Raw genomic sequence first — 26,220 nt, 5'->3', positions numbered from 1 at the left:
AGCACTCTCACAGGATCTCCTTGTCAATCCACCACTGAAAGGTGGAAGAGAGGATGAGGTACTTTGGTAAACAGTTTAAAACGCCTCTCTCTTCTCAACGCGTTCATTAGCACAAGACAGAATTGGAAAAAAAAGAGCTTGGGGGGGGAAAAAGGAAATCGTACATTTTAACCTCTTGCCATTCTACAGGTAAGAGGCTATTGACACGTCTTTGTCTAAATCTGTACCTTCACCAGTGTAATGTGGATACGAAGTCACTCTGCATTAATATCCACTGTGAACAGGTTTCCTGAAAACAAGTGATTTTTAAGACAGCATTTTTGTTTCTTAATTCTGCTTTTTTTCTTTTTTGGCATTTCTGGCTATATGCTAATACTCCAACAAGCGAAGTGCCCGTAACAGTCTAATTGAGCTAACTCCTAACTGCATCTAGGTTTCTTTGTGAAGTTTCTTTTTGGTTTAAAACAGAAGAGCATGCTTTTATATTTACCTATTGCACAATTAATAACTTTTTCATTATGTTTCCTACTAAAGTAATTCCACTAGTAGACTGAATACCTCCAGAGAACCCAGTTTCGTCTGTTGGCTCAAGGACTCCCAGAACAAAGTAATAATAATAATGGTGATAATAATGGAAAAATCTCTAATCAAGCCATTACAGAGAATCGGACCGAAAGCGCCTTGGAGAGTTCATGAGTAAACAACACTTGTTTAAAAAAACACCTCTGTAATAAAGTACAGTACAGTGTACAGATGATATACCATAATAGCTCCAGCTGGAGCTCTTACAGACAATAACGCATTTAAAGTGTTTATCATGGGCTTTTTTTTTTTTAAATTGTGATTAAAAAATCCCCAGAGGATATTTAAAGCACAAAAACTACTTCAAAGGTTCTACCAACAAGTTGATTTATAATCAATAAAAATGAAAAGAATGCACGTTACACATCTGAGCAAGCACTCCATCACAACCCTCCTCTTAGTGCCAGGGTAGTGCCGCAACCTCTGGCCTCCGTTCCCAGAGTTATCGCCTCTGTCGGAACACTACAGGCTATCCCGACGAAGGCTGGCGCATCAACACAGCTCTCCAGCTCTGAATTTCTCCCTTTGTGTACTTAGGTGAGAATGTTAACATTCTTACAATAGTTTTATATAAGCAACAGAACACAGATTTCTGTTATTAAATCGCCCTTCTAAAAATATAAAAATATTTGACATTGTGAAAGTGTCTTTCGATCATACTTCAATCTTCACAGTTTTAATAAGGAATATCTAATCAGAACCATCACTTTAGAACTATGATGTGTGTATTCAGCCGATTCCATGTAAATAGACAGTTAAAAACATTTACCGAGATTAAATAGAGTCAAATTGCAAAAACGTACAATCTGACGTGTGCTCTTTCAAAGAGTGCATAGGACGTATTTCTGCAGCAGTCAATACAGTAAATTCTTTTGATGCAATCCCAGTCAAAGCTGTAAACATTCCAAATTGCAGTTTCTTGGAAACTTTTTGTTCCTTTCAAGTTTTTATTAGCAAGGTGCACCGGGCCTTCCCCTGCCATTATTTTTTTTGTTCATCACTTTCAGACAGTATCATCATCCACCTTTAACCCCTCCGGCTGTTCAAAACTACTCATAAGCATTTCTCCAATAGGTTCTGGCAGCAATCCTTTCCTCGCAGTGCAGAGTGACGCTTCCCACACACCGCTGTTAGCGAGGCCCCCAACGTGTGGTCTTGAGAAGCAGGTCGTTGAGGAAGTCTGCTATGCCTTAATGGGGTTTCCTGCAGGTTTGGGATCATAACCGTATAGGAAAGTAGCTGCTATTACAAGGACGGCTCCGAAGAAAAAGACACTGAATAGAATAGGGATGAAGACATAAAATTAGCTTGTTTTTGTAGATGCAATTTTATTTATGTAATACAATCACAGGAGAGGATATTTTTCCTGTGGGAACACAGAACGATAAATTATATTTGTCCAATTTATAAAGAACAAAATAATTTCATATATTTATTGTAGAAGGATGCAGAAAGAAGTCGAAATAAGAAACTTCCATCCACCAAGTAACGTCTCATTATACTGACACATTCTGAAAATTATAGTTTCAAGGAACCATTGTCAGAAGTAATCAGACCAATCCTTCCTCCCCCCCCCCCCCCAAGCTCTGTGCAAACTGCAAGCAGAAACTGAAGAAGTGCAATTACTCCAGCCACTTTTGACACCTTACAAACATCATGTTGCTGGAGTTGTGTTTTCGTTGGAGTCCAAAGTTTCGTTGTTATGTCAAAACAAGTCACTGCTGCCCAGGACCCAGTTTGCAAGTCTGTACTAACTAGTTTTTGGCAGATACTTAAAGATCTTTATGTAAGGAAAAGATAATAAAGGCATCTTTTGTCTATTGACATAGGGGCCTTTCAAGCTGTTTTGATAGTTACACGTCTGAAACAAAATATCCAAAGCCAACAGACCATCAGTATGCATTTTAGAAAAGAACCTTGCCATAAAGACGTGACAACGTTGACAAGTTGATCTTCTGAACCAACCGCTAAAGAAAACCATAGCGCACAACATGATAATCCTTCAAGGATACAGTTAGTCTGTTTCTGGACACGAACCATTGCAACACACGCAAGCACTTAAGTACTTTACATCTATTATCCCAATCAAAAATGCTTGTTGAAGTGAGAGAAGCAATTACTCAGTTTCAGTTCAAATAAATTCAGTTGGCATAAGCAAGGTACTAGAGATCAAGCCTGATTACCTCAAGTTAATCAAGTTTTTTTAAATGAGATGGCTTCAAGTTCTACGTGCTGCTAGTTGGCTCCATCTCAATTAATTATTTACCACTGTTTCCATTTTCACCATGTTTGCAGAAGCTGGTAAGTTACTTATTAATTTTCCATTTGAGCACTCAGAAATTCTTAAGCCCACTTTCTACGTTTGTTTTAATGGGACAAGTATGGGCTACTTATAAATGAAGTTCAGAGTCTTCTACATTTTAAGCCTAAATAGTTGTTCTATTTCCTTTTTTGAATGTTTACGTAAACTCCTGCTAATGTTGCAAATACTACTTTTGGATAAAAAGATGTTTCCTTCTATCAGATCTAAGAGTTGTAAATAGTATTTAAAATATTCTTACACTAGGTGTGAGGAGCGTAGGTCAGTTATAAGCAAAAAACCTATTAATATATCTGAAAGTTGGAATATTGCTTCTACACTCTGTATATTAACACGCACTGCCAAGGCAAGCGCTCTCCCAGGACCTACCCGTGTCCAAAACCCGCAGTGCACAGAGCTACTGAAGCCTGATTCACAAAACATCAGGGCATGGTGTATGGGGCCTAGAAGCATATAGCAAGCGTCTTCCCCTCTTTCTCGGTCGAGTGGTTTTTTTCACTAATAAATATAGTATTGTCTTTAGGAAAAAAAGCTCTGCCTTTGGGCTTCTGGGTGTCCTTGGGCAAATAATTGCCGTAGCGTGACTTCCATGTGCGCATGACTGCAATTATTGCTTTTAGAGAGCGCTTGGAGATGGGAAGAGAACCGGCATAAAGAGATCATCATCATTACCGTTGCTCAGCCGTAACTCCGCATGCAACGAGGTGCCTTGCAGAAGATCCGTCCATTTGAGGACAAAAAAAAGGGAGGAGGCAGGCAGCCCCCTGGTCCCGACCCTACTCAGGGCCACCAGCAGAGGGGAGGCTGGTGCCACGGGCAGGGCAGGCGGCAGAACTGGGAGGGCTGGTTCCAGCATCAGAGCAAAGCAGGAGCTGAACGGGACGAGGGAGATCGGGTGGGGAGGAACAGAAGAGAAAGGGACAGCGAACTAAAACACAGAGCCTGCGTTGCCCAAAGCCAGGATCTGAGATTCAGTCGTTCCTGACCGGTGGGGGACTGTGTCTTACAAAATATTTAATCTGAAATATATTTAATTCTGAAAATATTTAATTCTGAAAAAGTTAAGCGTTAGTTATGGTACATTACGAAACTAAACTTTTATGTGCACTTTTATCTAAACACTCTAAAAGCGCGGCTTGGACTGCTTTTTATTTATTTTATTTATTTATTGAGCTAAGCACTAACTTTTCAACTGTTTTTATTTTTCAGCACACACAGAAAGTAGTTCTTACCTTGTAGGGACGAAATCTTGCAGCCAGAAATAGGAGATCAATGTTGACAGTATAATAGAGAGAGAAGTTGCAAATCCCTTTAAAATGTTGTCCGCGTATTTTATAACGGCAGCAATCACCAGCCCTCCAAGTGCCTGAAAAATATCGAGGTTTGGATTTGCAACCTGATAATTCCACTGAGAGCATCTGTTCTATCAACATGCACTTACTTTGGGAAAGGCTTTTGTCTATGTTTAGGAGCATCACATTTGTTTTATGTTATGGATATGCCCTGTTGAAGATAAATCTTGGAAGAGTTGTTCTTTCCCCATTAAAGAAATTGGTGATCATATTACCGTCATTAAATTAGTGGCAATGCTTGTACCATACATTTTCAGCTGCAGGAGGAAGGGTTTTTTTTTTTAATACATTACAAAAAAAAATAATGCTTACAGGCTTTTATGTTGCACAATACTCAGTCACAAACTTGCCGTATGCTTTCCAGGTTTTTTTAGAGGTTTATTCTAATAATGATAGACCAGACTTCTGACACTAGAATTCTCAGCAGCTCCAATGACACCCATTAGTTTCCCCAGTGATTTATAGAAGAGTAAATCCCAAGTGCCCCCACAGAAAATTGTGATACAAGGTACCTCACCTGTAAAACAACAACTATCCAAGTCAGTTTATTGTATCCTTGGAAAAATCCATTCTTTGACAGTTGTTCTCCATCATAAATGTACACACCCATCAGTCCGAATATGCTACCAAAAAATCCTGAAAGTACAAGATTGATTTAAAAGCTTCAGGTGAAAAACACGCCAACAGGTTCCTTGTCCTCAAGGACTGCTCACATATATCTGATTTTAAAATAGGACCGCTACTTGCAATACCATCACGTTCAAATGCACTCAGCGTTCAGACTGACACTCTCTTTTAAAAGCTGTTTTCCACACTTATAACAAGTTTTGTCTGTTCCCATTAGGACATTCTTATATACTTATCTTCCATTGCTTTTTACTGGGATGGGGTGATTTTTGCTCACAACATATAGCAAAATTGATGTAAACGCAGTTTCAGTTTTCCTGAAACTAGCCATGCCTGAAGTCACGCTATAACCTGGAGAGAAAAACAGGGAAACCTTCAGTGGAGGAGGTGGTCACCGGCGTAGCAAGAGCAGGGCTTATCAGTTTGCCAGTTCAGACAAGGAGCTTGGAAGTGGGATTCTTCTGAACCAGTCTCAAACACAACTAACGTTTACCAGTAGAGACTTAATGTCAAAAGAAGAAATTGAGATGAGATTAAAAAGTTTATCACTGGGCGAGTATAGTGCTGTTCTATCAAACGGGAAGCTTTTCCTAATCCCCTCAGGCAGGGAAGTAATGCAGGTGCCTCCTCTGTGACTGACATTGGCTGTTGTCCTGAGTTGGAAAACGGGGAACTTTTTTTCCATTCCTTTTCTGTGAAAAGCTGACCTCTATTTTCATCACAGTTTTTTGCATCTGAAAAGAGCAGCATTGTTTTGAACAAAATAAAACCTTCCATTTGACAAGAAATAACCACTTTTGTACACATAATTAACAATCTAGGTTTCATTCAGATTAAACCAATTACTTCTATCTCCCACTTGATCACTTCTTGATTCCCACAGAATCAATAAATACAATCAGCTATTCGTACATCCCTAATATGGTACCAGTATGCATTAAAACCTGAGTTTTTCAACAATTATTCAAATATATTTTCCATTTTTTCCTACAGTTCTAATAATTCTCTATGGATATGAAAATGAAAACCAGGTTGGTTTATGGTTTTTGCTGTTTGTGTTTTAAGAAAAGCTGTTTTTCAAACCTCTTGCTTACGCCTGACTTGCTCCTGAATGACACAATGTCTTAAGCAGGCAACTCTCTTGCACTTGCAGAAAGGATACACTATTTTTGAAATTGTGTTTCACATTTTAAATATTTTCTGAGAGCTGAATCAGGAAGCTCTCTATGAAATATGACAACATTAATTTCATTTTTGAACTGAAAACAACCTTAATAGTAAGCATATTCTACTGAATTTTGTACTGAGGCAAATTAAGCTCACTAACAAAAAATAAATTAAAAAATCAGCGGGGTTGGATTCCCACTATTATCACTATTGTAGAAAGACATTTTTGTCTTCATATATCACAGCCCTAGTTATTCACTACCTTGGACAGCTTGTGTTTAGGAGCAGTCCATCCTGATCTCTATGACTTCACAAAGCCATTACTGGAACATTCAATATATGACCAGGCCAACTATCAAAATTGTGATCTCATTTGTTTTTCTACATACTTTTGTGCACTCTAGAAAAATCTGGAAAATGTTTTAGATCATTGATTTTTCAACAATTTTGAGTGTTGAATTGGAAATCGTTTCAGATATCTGCATTGCTGCCCAGCAAAGTGCTTTTAGCATAGACATGGAGAGTAATAATAATCAGCCTTCCTTGGCCATGGATTTTCCATTGTGGCTCCATGCAAAGCACCAAATCTTACCTTAAATCCTTGACTGTGCCCCAGCTACCCACCCTTCTCTGCCTCCAAAATTCCCTAAAGTAACCTTTCCTGACATATCCCCTACACCCTGTTCAAGAAAACTTAGTTTTAATATATACAATTTCAATAAATACTAGCGGAAAATAAGTAGAGGGTTTGATTCCCTTCTCTGTTGTCATGTTTCAAAACATTATGGACATGTAAAAATATTAAAATGTAATCAAAATACAGTTCTGAGTTTTTAACTGAAACCATTTATAATTAAAACACAGCAACAGGAAAAGAAAGGAAAAAATATTGCTTGTATTCGGACATCTTTGACCATACCAGTTTTTAACCAGCTATGTAACTACAAAAAAACACCCACACCACCTCCTGTTTTTATGGTACTTCATTACGTTCTACCAGACGCGGTACACAGCCCTGATCCACTGTCTTCCTCAAGAAAATTCTACAGTACTGTGGATTTGATCAAGGGTCTGTTCTAGGGTGCTGGAAAGCTCAAATTCTGCTGAAAGCATTTCTTCAAATATGCAATAATTATTGCCTACAGGTGAAGACTAGAGGGATTCCATTGGAGGAAGAAGGGCGACTCCAACAGTAAGTTTTGTTTCTGTTGCAAAACAGGAACAAAAAGATAATGCTGATGTCACATTTCCAATCCTATAAACTGGACATAGTTGCTTTGAGGTGAGGGAAAACTCATTGAGGAAAATGGATCGACTCTGTCGCCATTAATAGCTAGCATCTGGAAGACCCAGAATTACTCTGGAAATAAGGGGTATTCTCTTACCAATAGGTGCACACGAGGTAAGGACAACAAAGCAGTTAATATGAACTGTCTTTTGCATATGCCCCTCTCCAGTGATTATTCAGACAACCAAAACAAACTGACCTTTGTACTGAAATAACAGGAATTTGTTACCTCAACTTTATTCACAGACAAGGCAGTTTTTTTTGTATTAAAAGTGCCAACCTATAAAAACTGCCTACCCAGACACAAGAGAAAAAAACAATGTTAATTTTAAAACACCTCAAACATATTTTAACGTTCCCATATTCTCTAAAAAGAAGTAAAAAAGGAAAAAGGAACATTCTCTATATTTACCAGATCTTATGAATTAGAGCAAAACACAATTTTTAAACACAGAGTCCTGCATTTTTAGTAAATTTAAAATATAAACTCAACCAAGATTCTGTACAACCTTACAGACTTTCTATAAGCAAGTTAAACCAAGAGCTAGGTTGAGATCAGAAAGCAACCGCTAGAATTCTATCTAGCGGAGTTTATACTCCTGCTTTTAAAAGTACATTTATGCAGAACAGTAAAACGTTGGTGACATTTTTAATTTTTTATATATACATATCCTACTATTTTCACATTTATCTTAATTCTTCAGAATGCAGTATCTCTAAGAGATGACTAAAATCAAACTTACCAAGCTGAATGTTTCTGATCCACACAGACTGCTTCGTTTCCTTTAATATTTTTTCAAAATAAACCCCAGCAAATCCGCTAGAAAAGCACGCTATAAGAACTGCGATCAGGCCTACAAACTGAGATCCTGCTGAATGTTCCTTAGCAGCTGTCGCTTGAGAGTCTGAAGGCCACTGGATATAAAAACAGTTATACAAGTTTCACTGATAAAAATCACGCTACGAGACTAAATACAATCACGTGCCTGTAAAGTTTTGTATTTTGCACCATAAACACTTTTAAAGGACTGCAGAGCCGTAATTTTTCTTTTTACATATTTGTAATGAGTAACATTGTGCCTGAACTGGGAGAACGCCCACCAATTCAAACAGGTCCCGGATCTGTGTTTTATAAGCCGGAACTGTTTCCAAACCCCTGCACAACTTATCAGGGCGGTTCAGTCACTAACTTTTCCCACCTGACTAATTAGTTACCTTACAAATACAAGCACAGTTTGAAACCCACTTACACCAGCTGTCTTTAAGATGGGATGAACTGCCTTTTGCATGTGCCCCTCTCCAGTGATTATGCAGACAACTAAAACAAGCTGAAATTTACGAAGCTAAATCCTGCAATATAGCTAATGCAAACAGAATAAAATGCAGTGCCATAGACAAAAACATACTGAAGGGTCTGTCGATTACTATCAGAACGTTTTGTTCTCATTTTTAATTATTAAATTTGAAAAACCTATAAAATTTAATCCTCAAAGGTTTTTTCAAATCCTTAAGTTTTAAAACAAAAATTACTAGGATATGCTAAAGTCTGCTAAAAATTCTTAGAATAGTCTCTTAGCCCACGATCCTGCCCTCTGAAAACTACAAACACCTGCACCATTTAGAACAGAGGCCAAGTTTGCCTCTCAAAGCAGTTCAAGTAAATTTGCCATGCTGAAACCATCTCACAAGGTGAGCAGCAGGTCTGTGCTGGCAGAGAAGATCTGTGAATCCCTAATGTCTGAAGAAGCATGTTAATAAATACTGCTATCGCTGTTACTTGCAGGTTGCTCCAGAGGCCCTGTCCCATCCTACAGTAGAGCACTGGGACACAAAAGAGGTGTTATTTTCTGCCTATGAACCACTTCAGGTGTCCTCTAGCCCTGGCCACTTGTGATCTGTAGCTCCTGACCACAACTCTGATGCTCACATGCAGCTGGTAGAATCAGAAAGCCACATAATCAGTATAGAAATCTGTGTTGCTTGAATAAACACCTTAAACACAAATCACCTGTTAATATTTACCTGCACAAACGCCACTCCTGTCATCAGTAGTACTAATGACAGCCACTGGTATACACCCAACTTCTTGCTCAACATGGACACAGAAAACAATGCTGTGGTAAGAATTTTCAGTTGATACGTAACCTAGAAGAACCCAGAGACAGTTACTACTGCATACTTCGTGGGGTTTTTTGAAACTTACAGAGCAATCCAGATGTACAATACCTGGTATGTGGCTGCGTCTAGGTTTGACAATGCTACATACAGCAAGTTGTTCTGAAGAGTATAAATTCCTGACGGAATAGCAAGTTTAAGAGTTTCCATGGGTTTATTAAGGATTTCGTCATGTAGCACTCTGTTCAGAGTCCGTAAATTGCACTCTATCCGAAAAACAACAAAAGAAATAGACATTGACTGAAAGGAGAGAGGAAAAATAAAGAGAGAGCGCAATGTTCTGTTCTTAAAGATTGCTGCCCCCTTTTTATAGCTACCACTGCTATCAAGACCTCAAAATACTACCTATGTTTGACTTTCATGAGCCTCATCTATGTGAGAAAAAGAGGCTGCAAAGTGTCTTCCTGTAGCTTGGAATATCAGAAATTATTCAAAGTACTTTAATTAAAACTTATCTAAACCATATCGATGTTTGAAGATGATACATTAACGAGTATCACCTAAGAAGTGCACATTTAGAAGCCTACAGATTCCTTAATATTTATGTACATATAATGATATTTTTAAACTGTCGAAGATCAAATATATATGTCAACAAACTGTATAAACTCAGTACAGAATGTACAAAATAAGAATTACAGTAATTCTGAAATATTTCTTTGAGCTTAAAACTGTGCTTCCTCCTGTAGTAATGAAATTGTTTCCTCCCTTCTGCATCTGCTGTTTATTATAGGCTTCTAAATTATCATTCATGCTTTGGACACACTTAAAGCTTTTCATTTTTTCCTACTTCTACATACGAGTTTCTTAAAATGCCTGAGCAAACACAAGCCTCAAGCTCTTAGAAGATGATTTATTCTTGCACTCCTCAGTATCCACGTTCTTCAAAGAGAACTCTCTTCAGCAAATATGCAATGTCTTATGTCACGTGCTGAGGAGTGAAGCGTGATCAGTGTCTTTCCAAGAGTATTTCTTAAATGAGAAGGGAAACACTTTGTGGTGCGCCTGTACTCGGAGGGCTGCTTTGCAGTTGCCGCTACACTACAGCACATTGCTTCGCAAAATGACTTGGTGCAAAATTTGACACCTACTGCTGTCTTTGTAGACCAATAGAACACAGGCCAAAATCTTCAGTAGTTCAGCAATAACTACTGCAGTAGAGGATAAGTAACGAGGCCCTTCTTCTTTCAGTGTCCGAGAATAACGCATGGTCAAGACTAAACTCGTGGTCTGGAAAACCAGGATGCCCAAGGAAAGGTATTTTAGATTGGTAGACATTTCTTGACTTTCTTCTTCCTGAAACAGAGAGAAAAAAAAACAAACCCTAAAATGCAGACTTAAAAGGTAATATTGCAGATGGATGTTTCCCTTGGGAATCAGCATATTAAAAAAAGTTATCCAGGGAGCTTAGCCAAAGGAAAACAACAAACCTAATCTGATATTTGTCATGGTTCAGCCCCAGTTGGCAACTAAACACCACATAGCCACTCGCTTACTCCCCCCACCCCTGTGGGACAGGGGAGAGAATCGGAAGAGCAAAAGCAAAAGAAAAAAACTTGTGGGTTGAGATAAGAACAGTTTAATTAAAATAATAATAATAATAATGATAATATAATTAAAAGGAAAAGGGGAAAAAAGCCAAAACACAAACAGTCCAACAGCTCGCCACCCACTGACCGACGCTGCCCGTCCCCGAGCCGCGATCGCTGCCTGCCTCCCCCGGCCAGCCCCTCCCAGGTACCGCACTGGGCATGACGTTACATGATATGGAATATCCCTCTGGACAGTTTGGATCAGCTCTCTTGGCTGTGCCCCCTCCCCTCCCGGTTGCTTGTGCCCCCGGAAGAGCAGGGGAAGCTGGGAAAGCCCTTGACTAGTACAAGCGCTGCCCAGCCACAACTAAAACATCGGTGTGTTACCAACATTATTTTCATACTAACTCCAAAACAGCACTATGCCAGCTACAGTGAAGAAAATTAACTCTATCCCAGCTAAAACCATGACATTATTTAAAAAGAAAAAGGAGATTATATACTTTAAAAATGTTTTTCAAAAAACTATTACAAATGGGGAAGCATGTAATAATACTAGAAGTGATAACTAATAGAGAAATGAAATATTTCTTATCTGTAATAATAAAGTAAAATAAGGACTACTGACTAATAATTAGCTTTCCAATAACTGGTTTCACAGAACAAATCTCCCAAGTTAAACCCGTCATGGCTTTCTTTACGTAGGCGAAGGCTCAGAAGGCGTTTCAAAGTGGGAGAGCCCCACACTGTGGCACCGCAGAACACCCAGTACCCCCGCTGCGACGAGCGGTTCCCACTCTTCGGTTCCCACTCTTCCACCTCTCCCAAGTTTTTCAGGTTGCAGCCTCTGCCTTGCCAGATGACTCCTCACTCTTCCACCTCTCCCAAGTTTTTCAGGTTGCAGCCTCTGCCTTGCCAGATGACTCCGTACCAGCACAAGACAGGGTGAGGGTTGGGCTGATTTAAATGAAAATGAGAGGCCTGTCTGGCGCTGAAGGAAAAGGAGAGTTGTGGGGAAGCAGGGTTGGATAGGAAGACGCGGGATGGAAGAGCTGCAGGGGAGACTGCACTAAACCTGTCCTGCTGATTATCCTGCTCAGAAAAAAATTAGTGGACTATAGATGACTAAGTCACTGTACTTACTTTCTCGCGCTGCACAGGCTACCACAAACCTTACAGTAACAACGCTGAATCATCCTTATCCCTACCATTAACTTTCACCAAACTGAGGTGGTTTTCTTCGCCCTTTGTCACTGATTAAAGCATTAACTTAGCGCAGGAGACTAACAGGGAAAGCAGTATTCATTTTGCAAGCACAATATGTTAAGGAAATTTCTAAAATGCATTACTGCTATTCAGAATATTATATAATTTTCTACTATTCTTCACGTTAGAAATTTCCATGCACACAGAAATTAATGCTTTCTATAGAAAATTAACTACTCCTGCTTTCACTGCCCACATATTAAAAAACAGAGCCGTGTTTTATAATGCCAAAGTAAAATCAAATCAGTAATTAGAAGTTAACACATATGTCTTTAAGTAAAAGAAAAGCAGTAACAAGTCAAGACAATGAACGTGGCGCCCACTTTTAGAAGCCTAGAGGTGGCAGAAGCAGTCCTTACCAGATGCACATGCCCGAGCCGTCCCTATGCCTGTTTCACACCTACAGACACACATAGTTTTGACTCATTAACTATCCAGTTTTGTACACACTGCTGAAGGATCCGCTGCTACCTCTAAATATTTGTAGCTGAAACCGAAGCTGTTTCTTGCTGACTGCATTTCTCTAGCTCCAAATGCATTTCGTAACAATTTTCACCGCTATTGTTTCAGAGATCTGGAGAGCTGTGCTATTCAAATATTTCTGACTTGCCTCTATCTTGTCTCTAAGCATTAATAGATTTTCTCCACTCAAGTATACAGGGTAAAATTAATACCAGTATGGCACGGGTACTAAAGAGGCGTTGCAGTAACCTGCAAACAAATATGAAATGCCAACAGCCACAGAGGTATGAAGTACACATACTCGTATCCTACAAAATAAACTGGTTTATCTCAAGAATCGTACCACTGTAAAAATATCTGTAAAAGCATATTGGCAAAGGAGAAAGAAAAAGATGCCAGGATGTAGCAGCTGAGGAAGAAATACACAAGGATTCCTTTAAGGAGCCTTAATAGAAAAGCATCACATTTAACTTGCTGAAGAAACAAGTACTAAAGATGCAACTGCACTAGACACTGTGAATCAGACAAATGTAAAGCACAAAGGAGAAGAAAGCTGCAGGCAACATTCAAAATTTGTGATTTTTTTCCCATACGTTCTGGTGGAATAACCCTTTACACGAGGATGTTAACTGGGGAGTTATGCATCCCCAACAACAAAACAGAGATCGGTTAGTCAAAGAGGAAAATCTTTGAAGGTTAGATTTGCCTTAGCTGAGAACAAGGAGGAGAAACAGAAGAACAGTTCCCGTGAAGGGATGCAGAGGGGACACGCAAGATCAGAGATCACACTCTCTGGAGAAATACCAGCAGCACAGACAAGATAGAGGGGAAAAAAGGGAAAGAAAAAAAAAACCACCCACTGAGAGAAACCACAGAACTGAACTTTGTGAAAAGGTCTGCCCGTGCTACTGGAGAAAACTGACATTGCAAAGCGCATTTATGGGAGCCAACCTGCACAAACAATTTCTTCCACCTTTCCCATCTACCTCATTTTCTGGTGTTGTGTTTACAGATTGCCAGGTCTCAAAGAGCAATATACGGTTAAGATGAACAACACAAAATTTCATGAAAGCACACTTCAAGATAAATAAGTTTTTAAACTTTTTGGTTTTCAGTTTTCAAAAAGCTTCTGAAAAAATACAGATAATGGGAACACACATCTCTCCTGAACTCGGACCCAAATTTTTTTCACAAAATTCTGTGAGCCTGTAAAGTGCCAAAGGGTTTTACAAATGTTCAAAACTCTCAGAGATCAATTCCTTAACCTTCAAAATAGGTCACATTATCAGAAAGTAACATTCACATTAATTTCTGGCTGAAATACAACCATCTATTTACTTAAATAACTTACTAAGCAACTTAAAATGTAATTTTAAAAGTAAATCACTAATACCTTGTTTATGAGCAAGTATCAAAGCATTCAGCATGAAAACATACCAACAAGCACAACGGTTTAATAAGCCCATAAGGAATACATGCCACAGTACTGTCTTGAACTAGTCTCATTATATCATCTTGAATTACAGATTCTTTAGTAATCACGATAAAAAAAGGGAACTTCCCCCAACGTGTCTCAAAGAGGTGCCAGTAGTAGGAAACCTTTCTTTACCATAATTCACTACAGCTGTTTCAGAGTTTCCAAAATTCACACAAAATGGACTTTGAGTGTCCAGTGTGATAGCCGAAATAAGGGTGTTTGTTAGAAGTCGTCCTGTCGGTGGTCAGCAAGCCAGGCTTGTAAAGAGCAAAAGTGTGAAGTTTCATGCTGTACTTACAAATAGTTGGTTTGTAGATGACGAACTACAGGGTCCTGAACCTTACGCACACCAATAAAATAATCACCCTCTACTGAGCACCCATAATATCTTATCACCTTTCCTGGTCCCTCCTTTCTTTCGAAAGAAGAGCTGCATATCCGTTCGTAGAACCTCGCACAAACTGGGGACTGGATCCAGAAAAGGAGCCAAGTACTGAACTTCAAACAGGTGAACTGCCTTCAGCTGCAGTTTCACAGCAGGTTTAGATTTAGAGATTACTACCAGAGGTGTAGTCGCTCTCTTCTAGCCATGAGTTTCTGCTGCACTCACTGCAACAGACTGTGCAGTCATATACCAAATGAACGATCTTCTCCAGTAACAGCCCACACTTTGTCTTAAACCAATAATGAAATGAAAGTTCCCAGCACATTCCCTGAATAGGGTTATAACCGGGCTTAGATTTCTTACTGGGCTTTGGACAGACCGCTCAGTACCCTGCAGGATGCATCGGTTCCAAAAACCAGATTTAGGTTTGCTAATTCAAAGACAAAGTTGAGTGGCCACCCTAACTCAGTGACTTTTGAACTGACTCTTACAAGGCGAGGTGTTAAGTACCTGCAACTCCTTGATAGTAATGTGCTGCCACATCTGTTAACTCAGTGACTAGGCTCATTATTCTTTTCTTTTATTAGCTTAGGTAAAAAAAAAAGTAAACTGCTTCCATGAGGTTGATTCAGCATACCATGTATGCTACACCCTACAGCCAGCAATACAGAAGGCAGGGGAAGAGAATAAAGGCAGGTCTATATGGGAAGTCAACATGCAGTAAGCCAAGATGGTATTTACAGCTAACACTTTATGTTACATTACAGCTAACACTTGATGTCAGTACACACAGGCAGACCAAATGCAGATGGATACTACGTGAAGAGTTGTTCTTAAAAGGATAAAGGAAGAGGACCCTGGAAAGCTTTCACACACTCGGAAAACAAAACAATCTATACAGAAAGTAATACCTTCACCTCAAGGTATCATACCATGCAAAGTCTGAAAAATACCTGTTCAAAGGAAGCAGATTTTTTTTTTGATGTGGAAAATCATGTATTTCATAATACCCTTTCAGACAAAATGAATACATTTCCAACTTGCAGATTTTCACCTCCCTTAGTAATTTCTCCACCATAGGCTAAAATTTCATATTTTACATTTCATTTTTATAACATTCCTACAGTTTCCCTCCTAAAATATTGGTAAATTCTAATGTTTGCAGACAAAATATATTAGGTCAAAAGGAACATAATCAGTTTGACTTAATGATCAGTAAACGTACCATTTATATCTTATTTTCTTCCCTCCATTCTTAACAAAACTTGCTAATATTAATCAGGATTTACTACATGAGCAACAAGAAGATTACAGGACTTTTCTTAACCTTAAGGTTTTGTCTTTAAAAGATCTGATGACACAAACCTTTGAGCTTCTCAGCTGCTAAATATCTACAGTAACATAATCTTGTGCAAAATTAAGGATTGGTTTAGGAATTTATCCTATTCGTAAGTTTGTAGGACGTCTCAAAATCTGACAGAGTTATTTTAGTTTGAGGTATCTAAAACACTAAAAAGAGAGAACTCTAGAAGGAAATGTGACTAATTTATTGTAAACACTTTTTAGTTAAACTTAGAGACCGGAGATGCCTTGAGACATTTTCCAAAGAGGGTTGGAGTTATACTGCATATTACGGAGATCCTTCCAGCAAGCATGGCTTAACACCATCTGCAAGAACAAAAGAACAGGGGCAACTCCACAGATCCAGGTACTCCCACGATATTAAGACAAAGTAAGCACAGAACTGTTAAGACTCAACTTAGTCTAACACCAAGTATCTAGCTGATGAGCATGTTTTAGACTCATTGAAATTTTAAGGTTAGGGTGCCTTACATTTTCACATATTATTTTATAAATAAAAAAAGATGACAGCTCATGCACAACTGATCCAGTATTCTGCATTGTTTTTCATTAATTCAGCCGGAGTTACTGATCAGCATCCAAAAAACCCCAAGCACCCAACACTGTCTCAAGAAGTAGCTAATACGACAAAAGAACAGCAAATAACAATGAATTCCAGTAAGCCGCATAACAAAATCAGATTAAATTAACATATTAAAATAATAACTTGCTCTCTGTCGAGCAACAGAGGAATCCACAGCAGAAGTCACTTGTGCAGCTACTACCAGGCAAGGGATGTGGCAGGCTACGTTATAGACTGTGAGTTGCAGGTACTTGGCACCTCTCACTGTAAAATACAGTTAAAAAGTCACTTAAAACAGTTCTGGGGTAGCTATGGTTGTGATATCTATCAGCCAAGGCCCATTTACCACTTACCATTGAGGGATCTTTAGAACAAGTCCATACAGATAAAATGAGAGGACTTCCTGACAGAGGGAAGGTAAAAGGTACCGCTGGTTTAGGCTCCCACCCTGCGATTCACACCTGGCTGGCAGAGCCTAGGATTCTACACGTGCACAAAAGCAAAAGCTGTCCTATGCCATGGCCTGGGGATGCACCAGATCGAAACCAAACACATACCGAGTCACTGAAACAGTGAAAGGAGGCCTTTCCAACAGGCTACAGACTTAACGTTTGTATTAATTTCTACCTATTTACTAAAAGATTTGACTGGAAAATAATTTCTACTGGAAACTGTTTCTTTATTCCTCCCTACTCTGTCACAAGGAAAGTGAGATTTAAAAAAAACACAACTAACTACTGTTATGCTTCCAGTCTTCACACTGATGGAATTAGTGAGTTACATTCCTTCCAGCCTAGCTCTGAAATATTTTCACCACTGATGGTCTTTTAGAGTAAAAAGCCAAGTTACAGGAGTTATTGCTATTGCTAGCTCTTATTCCATCTTATGATTAAGGAGTTTAAGACTGCTTAACCAAACAAAAGGCACTTGCACGTTAGTTAAAATACAAACCGAAGCAGACAACCAGCCTTTTAAAACTGTAAAAGGCGAAGTTTTGTGTGCCAGCACACCAAGTTCTACATCCGGGATCTGCCAGAAAGCAAACACTGATTGATCCTGCCTCACAGAAGGAAGAACAGAGAGTAAAGTACACCGTTTCAGTGGAACAGGTATGGACACACTTCCTGGACAGTTGCTTTGAAATCAAGATAGCAGATTAAAGAAACAGAATTGTGTTCTCATAGTTCTCAAATGAAGCGTGAGTCCAGTGCTGATGCTAAACCTGTATAAATATAATAAGCTGGCAGTGAAGACGAAAAGCACAATTGGAAGGTGAGGCAAGAGCTGACTCACAGAACCTGAACAACATATTTTTAATAAGGCTCCCTTCTATGCTTTCACATGTGCATTGCCCTCTTCCCTGCGTTGGATAACACACAAGCAACGTGCTACTTTCTATAACACAACTGCATCCTCAGAGAAAAGTTCTATTCCATAAATCTTCATTCTGTTGGACTCAATATGGCCTTCTTTTTACCAAAAGTAGTATCTAATACAACAAATAGTTACGTATAGATATAAATGGATGGAAGGAACTTCATGAAGTTCAACAAGGCCAAGTGCAAGGTCCTGCACCTGGGCCGGGCCAACCCCCGGTATCCTTACAGGCTGGGCAATGGAGGGACTGAGAGCAGCCCTGCGGAGAGGGACTTGGGGGCACTGGGGGACAAAAAATTGGACAGGAACCAGCAAAGCACAGTTGCAGCCCAGAAGCCAGCCATGCCCTGGGCTGCATCCCCAGCAGCGCGGGCAGCAGGGCGAGGGAGGGGGTGCTGCCCCTCTGCCCCGCTCTGTGAGACCCCCCTGCAGCGCCGCCTCCAGCCCTGGGCTCCTCAGCACGGGACAGACACGGGGCTGTGGGAGCGGGGCCAGAGGGGGCACAGAAATGCTCCGAGGGCTGGAGCCCCCCTGCTGCGATCCGGGCTGGGGGAGCTGGGGTTGTTCAGCCTGGGGAAAGGAAGGCTGTGGGGAGACCTTATTGTGGCCGTCCAGTACTTAAAGGGGGCTTTTAAGAAAGACAGAGAGATGTTTTACCAGGACCTGTAGTGTCAGGACAAGGGGCAACAGTTTCAAACTGAAAGAGGGTAGATTTCAATTTGATGTAAGGAAGAGGTTTTATATTATGAGAGTAGCAAGACACTGGCCCAGGTTGCCCAGAGAAGCTGTGGAGGCCCCATCCCTAGAGACATTCAAGGCCAGGCTGGACAGGGCTCTGAGCAACCTGCTCTAGTGGAAGGTATCCCTGCTCATGGCATGGGGTTGGACTAGATGATCTTTAAGGTCCCTTCCAACCCAAACCATTCTATGATAAATATCCCAGAGGTCACTGGGGGTGCATAGACCTTTCCAAATCTAGTAAGTGCTGCTGAACTGGGTTATGAACAAGATTTTACATATGTATGAATATTTTTAACTGCCAAATATGGACCACTATCATTCAGCAAGGCATTTCTTTCTCCGCACATCCCTCAAAATGTAACCTTTCACGTCTGTGTATTTTTTTTAATAAACCATAATGTTATAAACATTTCTATTAATCTTAATCCTTGTATTTCTCACTTTAAAATGTCACTACTGTTTCCCTTTTCCTCACACTTGATACAGACTTCTCTGTTCCCTCCTATAAGCTGTTCCTCCCCAAATACATGGCACTTTTCAACTAAACCACTGCAAATCACTTAATTATTTAAAAACTTACCTTGCCCTTTCTTTTGTTTTTCAGTTTGTTACTAATTCTTGTTGGATACATTATAACGTGTATTAAGTACACTATGGAAAAAATAAGCGATGTTTTTCTTGGAGCCTCTATTCTTCAGAAGTGTTATTAAAAGCAAATTCTCTAGCAGTTTTTTCCTTATTTTTCTGGCAGAAACTGAGTAGCAAAGATTTTTTTCCACGTGAAGGTTTCCTTCAGACAGTGTTTCTAATTTTTCCATTTACATTAAAAAAATTCTTAACTGATAGAAAAAATTAGCTTTAAAAAAAATAATCAATCTCCCCAGCCACAACCTGGCCTTTTTAAAACCATGCAGATACTTTTTAGAAATGGCAAGTGCACTTATGCACCTAGCAGTTACTTATTAAACTGTAACTGCTAAAGATCAACCAATGATTTCTTCCCAAGTTTGCTCCAAAGGCCTAGGCTTTTGCCAAGGATAGTGGAGGCTGTGTCAGTGGTTCGTGGCCTATCACTCAACTGGGAAATCCCACCATTGACAAGTCTAACGAAGGGAATGCAATTACATATTAACTAACATCCAATCTCGGACAATGCTATAAATTGCCTGGGACTCAGGAAAGGTTTTCTTACAGGTTGACAGAAAACCTAGCAGACAGGGAACTTAACACTGCTGAGTTTTTTTTAAGATCTCACAAAGGTTTTTTGTTTGGCTGTTTTTTTTTTTTTCTTTTGGGGGCAAGAATCACCATTCTAATCTACGTATCAGACAGGAAAAGTCGGGCATTGTGAACCTTAAACAGGAAATCTGTGGCTAAATACTCTTTAAGCCTATCCCACCTCCTTTACCCTTTACAGCAAACCTAAGAATCCAAAGATAAGATTTCTCTGACCGATGAAAGTTTGCTTTGATGAATATTACAGAAATCACACACTGAGCATACATACTCAGCATTCAGTAAATTCAGGCCCTCACTGAGCTACATCTAACACCAATATTTCTTGTAAGATGAAGACTTCAACTCTGTGCACAGTGGTGCAATAGTTCTATATTGACATAACGGTCATTAAGGCAAACTCTGCCTGCCAGCACAGAAATTTGATACACCCTGCCTTAACGGCCTCCCTCTGTTCAGACAGTCCATACACTGGGTTCATTGTATGGATCACAGTACAGAAAGATCCTCCCACTCACGTTGCGATTCTCGAGCAAGGAGGCATTCAGGTTTTAGTTCAAATGCCTGTCCCTCCCCAAGCATACAGGAGTGCAATGCCACGAACTGAAGCACTGCTCGAACGCAGCTCCTGCAGATGCATCAAGCCAACGAAGGAGCTTGATTTAAGGTACCGAAAGACTGAACGTTGAACACAGCTGGGGTTCAGCTACAGCTTATACTTACGCTGTTTATGAATCACTAATCAAGCCTGGGTGCTCGAGGCAATGCAGCCACCCTCAGTCAAGGTGACCTAGTTTGAGTAGAGTCACACAAAGTAGATACTACTGTGAAAATAGATCTGTAGACACTTACTGCAGAAAGCTAGTAAGTACAAATAAGACAGCTGAACAGCATACTGAGGGCATATGAATAAAAGACAAGAAGGTTTAAAAACTCAATGGGAAAATCCTGAACTCCTAACCACCTTACATTATTATGCTAGACCTTAAGGGGTACAGACCTTAAGAATCTATCCCCCCCTCCAGAGACACCCTCTACTGATGTGATCCAGCTGCACAGCTTCCTGAGCTCCAGTGAAGGCACCAAGCCCACGAAAGCAGCATGCATATGGGTGTGAACTGAAGTAATTGGTGAAGAATAAGCCCAGGTGGCAAGCAATTCAAGAATAATAAGAGAGGAGTAACTATATCTAGCAAGCCTGTCCTGAAGATCAAGTATGTGTTGCCCTCACATAAAACAGTTCCAGATTTGGCAGTGCTAAGCGGACGCATGTGATTTGATTTCCCTAGGTACCTGGTTCAAACGATCCCTGCCTTTTTCTTGTTATCGCAAACAGCAGCATAACTAGCATAAGGAATTCGGCTGTGTAGGCAGCCTGTAGGATTATTAAAGACATACAGTCACTCCTAACAATACGTTGCTCTAAATAAAACAATTTTACACTTACTACCACCAGTCTTTCCCGAACCCAGTATTCTTGTCACGCATTCTATTTCTACAAACCAGAACATCACGCATCCCAAACCAATGGCTCGTTATCGCCCAGAACTGTTAATTTTCAATCACAGGTTCTCACAATGCCTTGCAACATACAAGGGAATCATGAGCTACAGTTACTAAAGGAAGAGGTTATTGTAAATCAGTTTCTCCACAACTATCATTTCCCTCAAACTCACCCTGCAGCCTCTGAAGAAATTCAATGGTGCTTATTCTTTTATAAAAGAAAAGCACGCATCACAGAGCTAGAGTCTACTCTGGCAAACTGTCTACACAGTGACAGCTTTTGTGGAGCAGGTCCTTAACAGGGGAGAGCTGAACAGGTCAGACTCAACTCAGTCCACATACAAAGATTTCAGATGAGTCAAGTGCAGCACCTATGGAGAAAGGCAACCCCACAGATTCTGGGAGAAGCAGTTTGTCATCTAACGTTCATTCTAAAACCTATTCTGTCAGTCTGCACATATGTTCTTTGAAAAGCAAGGGCTGCCTTAGATGCCAACTGTCCTGTGGAGAGGCCACAGTGGAGATAAGCTTCCCATCGTGGGGCTCACTCAGTTTCAGGAAAGCTTGTTGCATATGTTCTCTATGTCCCAAACTACACATCCCTCCATCATAGAGAGCAGTCTGTCTTCTCCACTCAGTCATTCCTTAAAAATCTTTCCCCTGGTATCCAAATCTTCCTCACCCTGATTTAAAAAATAGTTTATAGGATTCAAAGAAATGAAGGAACTTGGAGTATCTTTTGGTGTTTACCTCTTACCTTCCAGTCTATTCCATAATATGTATTATCTTATTATGTTTGCTACCTCTGCATCTCCTGGTTTTCTGCCTTAATCCATAAGCTTTGTACTGCTAGAGCGTTTCTCATTTCAAAAACCCAGTATGGCATCAGTTTCATGAAAATACTTATAAAGTGAGTGTTTCTGTTAACTTCACACACAGCACCGCATCAAGCATAGTGAGCACCTTCTCAGCCAAGCACCAGCCGCACCTACACCAAGAAGAAACCCAGCAAGTGAGGCACAACCTTAGCAACGACGACACAGCTGCTGACCAGATCTTAGGATGGTTTGGGCTGGAAAAGCCCTGTAGAGGCCATCTAGTCCAACCCCCCTGCAGTGAGCAGGGATATGTTCAACAAGATCAGGTTGCGAAGAGCCCTGTCCAACCTGACCTGGAATGTGTCCAAGGACTGGGCATCAACCACCCCTCTGGGCAACTTGTTCCAGCATTTCACCACCCTCACTGTAAATAATTTCTTCCTTATATCTAGTCTAGATTCCCCTCTTTTAGTTTAAAACCGTTACCCCTTACCCTATCACTACAGGCCCTACTAAAATATCTGTTGCCATCTTATCAGCCCATCCTCCCAGCAGAGGGGCTCTTCTCTTCCCCAGGCTGAACCACCCCAACTCCCCCAGCCCGGCCTCGCAGCAGGGGGCTCCAGCCCTCGGAGCATTTCTGTGCCCCCTCTGGCCCCGCTCCCACAGCCCCGTGTCTGTCCCGTGCTGAGGAGCCCAGGGCTGGAGGCGGCGCTGCAGGGGGGTCTCACAGAGCGGGGCAGAGGGGCAGCACCCCCTCCCTCGCCCTGCTGCCCGCGCTGCTGGGGATGCAGCCCAGGGCACGGCTGGCTTCTGGGCTGCGAGCTCACATCGCCGGCTCATGTCCAGCCTATCCTCCCCCAGTGCCCCCAAGTCCCTCTCCGCAGGGCTGCTCTCAGCCCCTCCATCGCCCGGCCTGTACGGATACCGGGTGTTGGGCCCGGCCCAGGTGCAGGACCTTGCACTTGGCCTTGTTGAGCCTCGGCAGGCTGGCACAGGCCCGCTCCTCGGGCTTGTCCGGGTCCCTCGGGCGGCTCCCCACCCCCCAGCCTGTCAGCCGCCCTCCCAACTCCACAGAGCTGCTTCCCCGCAGCAACTTCACCCTCACCCCTCCCTCCTCTCCAGACCGCTCCCTTCACAGACATTCCCCTCAGGGTCACCCCAGCCCCGCTGTTCCCCTCCCCAGCCCAGCCCCGCGCCTCTCCCCCTTCCGCACCGAAGGCCTCCCTCAGGCTCCTTCCCTCACCCGCAGCCCCTCACCTCAGCGGGGCCCCGCTCCCCCGGCCCCGGCCGCCCACCTGCAGCGCCCGGCCGGCGGCCCCTCTCGCCCCTCGCCGCCGGCCCCGCTCGCGCCGCCGCCGCCCGCCGTTTCCGGGTGCCGCGGTCCCGTCCCGCAAAGGCTCCGGCTGCAGCCCCGGCTCCGCCCACTCCGTTCCCAGGGCTGCGGCGAACGGCGCGCCCCGGCCCGCCCCGGGCCCCGCACCGCCGGGGCGGGCCGGGCCTCGGCTGCCGGGGGCATCCCGCTCACCGAGGGGGAAGCTACCGGTACCGCCGCCCCGGCATTAGGGCGGGCGGCGGCCGCCTTCCCCCGGGCTCCTCCCTCCGGGGCCGGCGGCGGGGGCGTTCCGCCCCAAAACGGCCTTTGGCGGGGGCGGTTGTGCAGCCAGCGGCACGAGCGAGTTGTCTGAAATCCGCGATAGATTTATTGAAGTGCAAGGCTAGGTGGAACGAAGAGATGGACGTCTCCAAGAGCGCCGCAGCGCGTGCTCCCAAGAAACACAACGCCCCCTCACCCCAAATGTTGAAGACCCCATTTAGGCAAAACTCATTTATGCTTCAGTTACAGCTTAAATTCCAGCTTCAGATACTTGGGCTGATTTATCGATGGTTGGCAAAGGATAGCGCGGCCTCCGCGGCGTAGCAAAACCGGGTGAAATCCTCGCCCCCCTGAACCTGGTAGCAGAACGCGGATGGAAATATATTTCATCGATGACAAGCGTAAACCACGGGAGACAAGCATATAACTAATAAATGTAATTTTAATACCAGGCACACGTTCAATAAGACATCAATTCGAAGTACGCTTTAGGAGAATACGCTTTGCTAACGCCGAACGAGCTTAGCCAGCGGCGGCTGCTAGTGCAGGAGCGGCCGTGCAATGGACACGCCACCGCAGGCAAGGTGCCAGAGCAAGGGTTGCTGCACCAACAGCTCCAGGGGAGGTTGCTGCAAGACACGGAACTGCTCCTGAACGCAGAAGTGGGCCACGGTCTTCCTGTGACCGCGTTTACTCTACCTGCTCGCAAATATCAGCATCATTCTTGAAAGTAAACTTGCAGATATACTGGGTATCACAGGTTAGATTAAAGACTTGAGAACAGGAGCAAAGATACCGTCAGTTTTATGAAAGTAATTACAGTTCCATTCCTTCCCAAGGGAAAATGCATCGTTTTTCAGCAGCTTTTGGACTATCAGCCTAAGCTGGGGTGCATTGCCTCAGATGCTCCTCTACAGAGCTCTAGGTATTTGCAATCAGTTTGGTCGGAGTTCAGGATTTCTTTGCTCTGAGGTATTTGGCTTCTCTCATGAATAAACTTTAATTAAACCCCCAAAATATCAGTCCCATGGAGTTTTTTTTTTTTTTGCTTTTCAACCTCCATATTGAACTTGTAATCAAATTGTAATCAATAGACTTAACACCAATAATCTGATATTATTTTAGCATCTTCTTTTCTGTCCCATGGAGGGCTGCTTATTGGGTGTTTACGTTAGCCTTATTTTATACGATGATGACCAGGCACAGTGCTCAGTTTGCATATGCAACAATTCATTTGACCTCCTCTGCTTTGATTAGAAACCAAATGTTTTCTAAGTATTTGTTTGTCACCCCAAACAGATACCAGGTAGGTGTTCATCGCATTCCCCATTGGAAATAAAAATAAAAATATATAGGTAGGGTACAATATGCTCACTTAAAATGATGCCTAAACCACTGACAAAACTAATGATATCTACTAATGACTAAAACCAAAGGGAAACTAATGAGAGGCATGACATACTAGCTAGACATACAACATAACAGCCAAGTAGCATCTGCCAATTTGACTTAAAGGTATTATTTTTTTTCTTACATCAAGTAATTAAACTAATATTGCTGAATATAATCCATGTCTAGGCTGCCAAGCATCTCTTCAGAAGTTCATATAGACCATTTTGATGTAGCAGCAGAGAGAGCAAAGGCACTCAAAACACTGAGCAACAGCAGGAGTCGGGAGGTAGAGTGTTTCCCAGCAGAGCTCTAAACAAATAAGAGAGAGCAATTTGATAAACCCCATTCAAAATAGTTCTATTTATCACTATTATAAAACCATAGAAAGTTTCAGAGTAATTTTTTCCTATTAGCCCCCTTCTATTATGTAGACACTTCTGATGTTAATAGATCACGTGCCACATCTGTATCACACACAAATCAACAGGTGTTGAGTCTTCAGGTGATAAGCGCTTTATACTTTTGATCCTGCCTATGTGGTCCCACTTTTCCTCATTTTTGTTGATACCATTCCCATTTATTAGGTTGCACATGTATTCCCACACATTTATTCAGATGCAGGAAATCTGCCAGACACCTCCCAGTATGAACAATGTGTGTAGGAAGAAACCAGTAGAAATGACAGAGGAAGAGTGCTTACTATTTGACTGCTGCCCGAGGAAGGTGAATTCTGAAAACAAAACAAACAAATCAGTCTAGAAGTGTTCCCACCCAATGGCTTTGAACACAGTTTTGCCTGTGGCCAACAAACTTTTAATAGCTTAACCCACAGCATGGCTTTAAGTTGTTCAAGAGGAAAGTAGCTTTGCATAGATAGTTTTAGTTACACACCCTATCTCATCTTACATCTGAAAATTTCAGCTAAAACTGATGAAAGGGTAAAAGTCTATTTTTCTCTCATTCCATTATCCTATTCCATACAGAGTTTTCCATCACTGT

General features: G+C 41.7%; 2 protein-coding genes across 4 annotated transcripts in view; both read right to left on the bottom strand.

The window, feature by feature from the left end:
* Positions 1 to 693: 693 nt before the first annotated feature.
* SLC35A3 (solute carrier family 35 member A3) lies at positions 694 to 23,784 on the bottom strand. Of its 3 annotated transcripts, none has more exons than XM_075098236.1 (8): positions 23,531 to 23,784; positions 10,603 to 10,807; positions 9,563 to 9,717; positions 9,359 to 9,481; positions 8,080 to 8,251; positions 4,772 to 4,890; positions 4,135 to 4,268; positions 694 to 1,856 (listed from the first exon to the last, which is right to left on the bottom strand). In XM_075098236.1, exons 2-8 carry the CDS (start codon positions 10,787 to 10,789, stop codon positions 1,766 to 1,768), a joined length of 981 nt encoding a protein of 326 aa, XP_074954337.1. In that variant the 5' UTR covers positions 10,790 to 10,807; positions 23,531 to 23,784; the 3' UTR covers positions 694 to 1,765. The 3 variants fall into 3 exon arrangements, with proteins under 3 accessions (XP_074954337.1, XP_074954336.1, XP_074954335.1); XM_075098235.1 differs by having other exon boundaries at positions 23,493 to 23,749; XM_075098234.1 differs by lacking the exon at positions 23,531 to 23,784 and adding an exon at positions 19,256 to 22,424.
* A 467-nt stretch (positions 23,785 to 24,251) lies between these two features.
* LOC142059399 (uncharacterized) overlaps positions 24,252 to 26,220 on the bottom strand; it is an 84,410-nt gene continuing 82,441 nt past the window's right edge. The window contains exons 74-75 of the mRNA XM_075098221.1: positions 25,922 to 25,951; positions 24,252 to 25,530 (exon numbers count right to left, since the gene is read on the bottom strand). Coding sequence (XP_074954322.1) covers positions 25,432 to 25,530; positions 25,922 to 25,951 — 129 coding nt within the window. The 3' untranslated portion in view covers positions 24,252 to 25,431. The remainder of the gene's footprint in view (positions 25,531 to 25,921; positions 25,952 to 26,220) is intronic.

Source organism: Phalacrocorax aristotelis, chromosome 6 (genome assembly GCF_949628215.1).
Source record: "Phalacrocorax aristotelis chromosome 6, bGulAri2.1, whole genome shotgun sequence".
NCBI lineage: Eukaryota > Metazoa > Chordata > Aves > Suliformes > Phalacrocoracidae > Phalacrocorax > Phalacrocorax aristotelis.
Note: the sequence above shows the minus strand (reverse complement) of the source record. Positions and strands in the feature narration are given on the sequence as shown.

Excerpts from the sequence above, each read along its gene's own strand:
- SLC35A3 (XM_075098234.1), bottom strand. The coding sequence starts at position 19,306 with ATGTATCCAACAAGAATTAGTAACAAACTGAAAAACAAAAGAAAGGGC. Across the intron at positions 4,269-4,771 it reads GGATAGTTGTTGTTTTACAG|GCACTTGGAGGGCTGGTGAT; the intron begins GTGAGGTACCTT and ends GATATTTTTCAG. Across the intron at positions 1,857-4,134 it reads CAAGATTTCGTCCCTACAAG|TGTCTTTTTCTTCGGAGCCG; the intron begins GTAAGAACTACT and ends TATTCTATTCAG.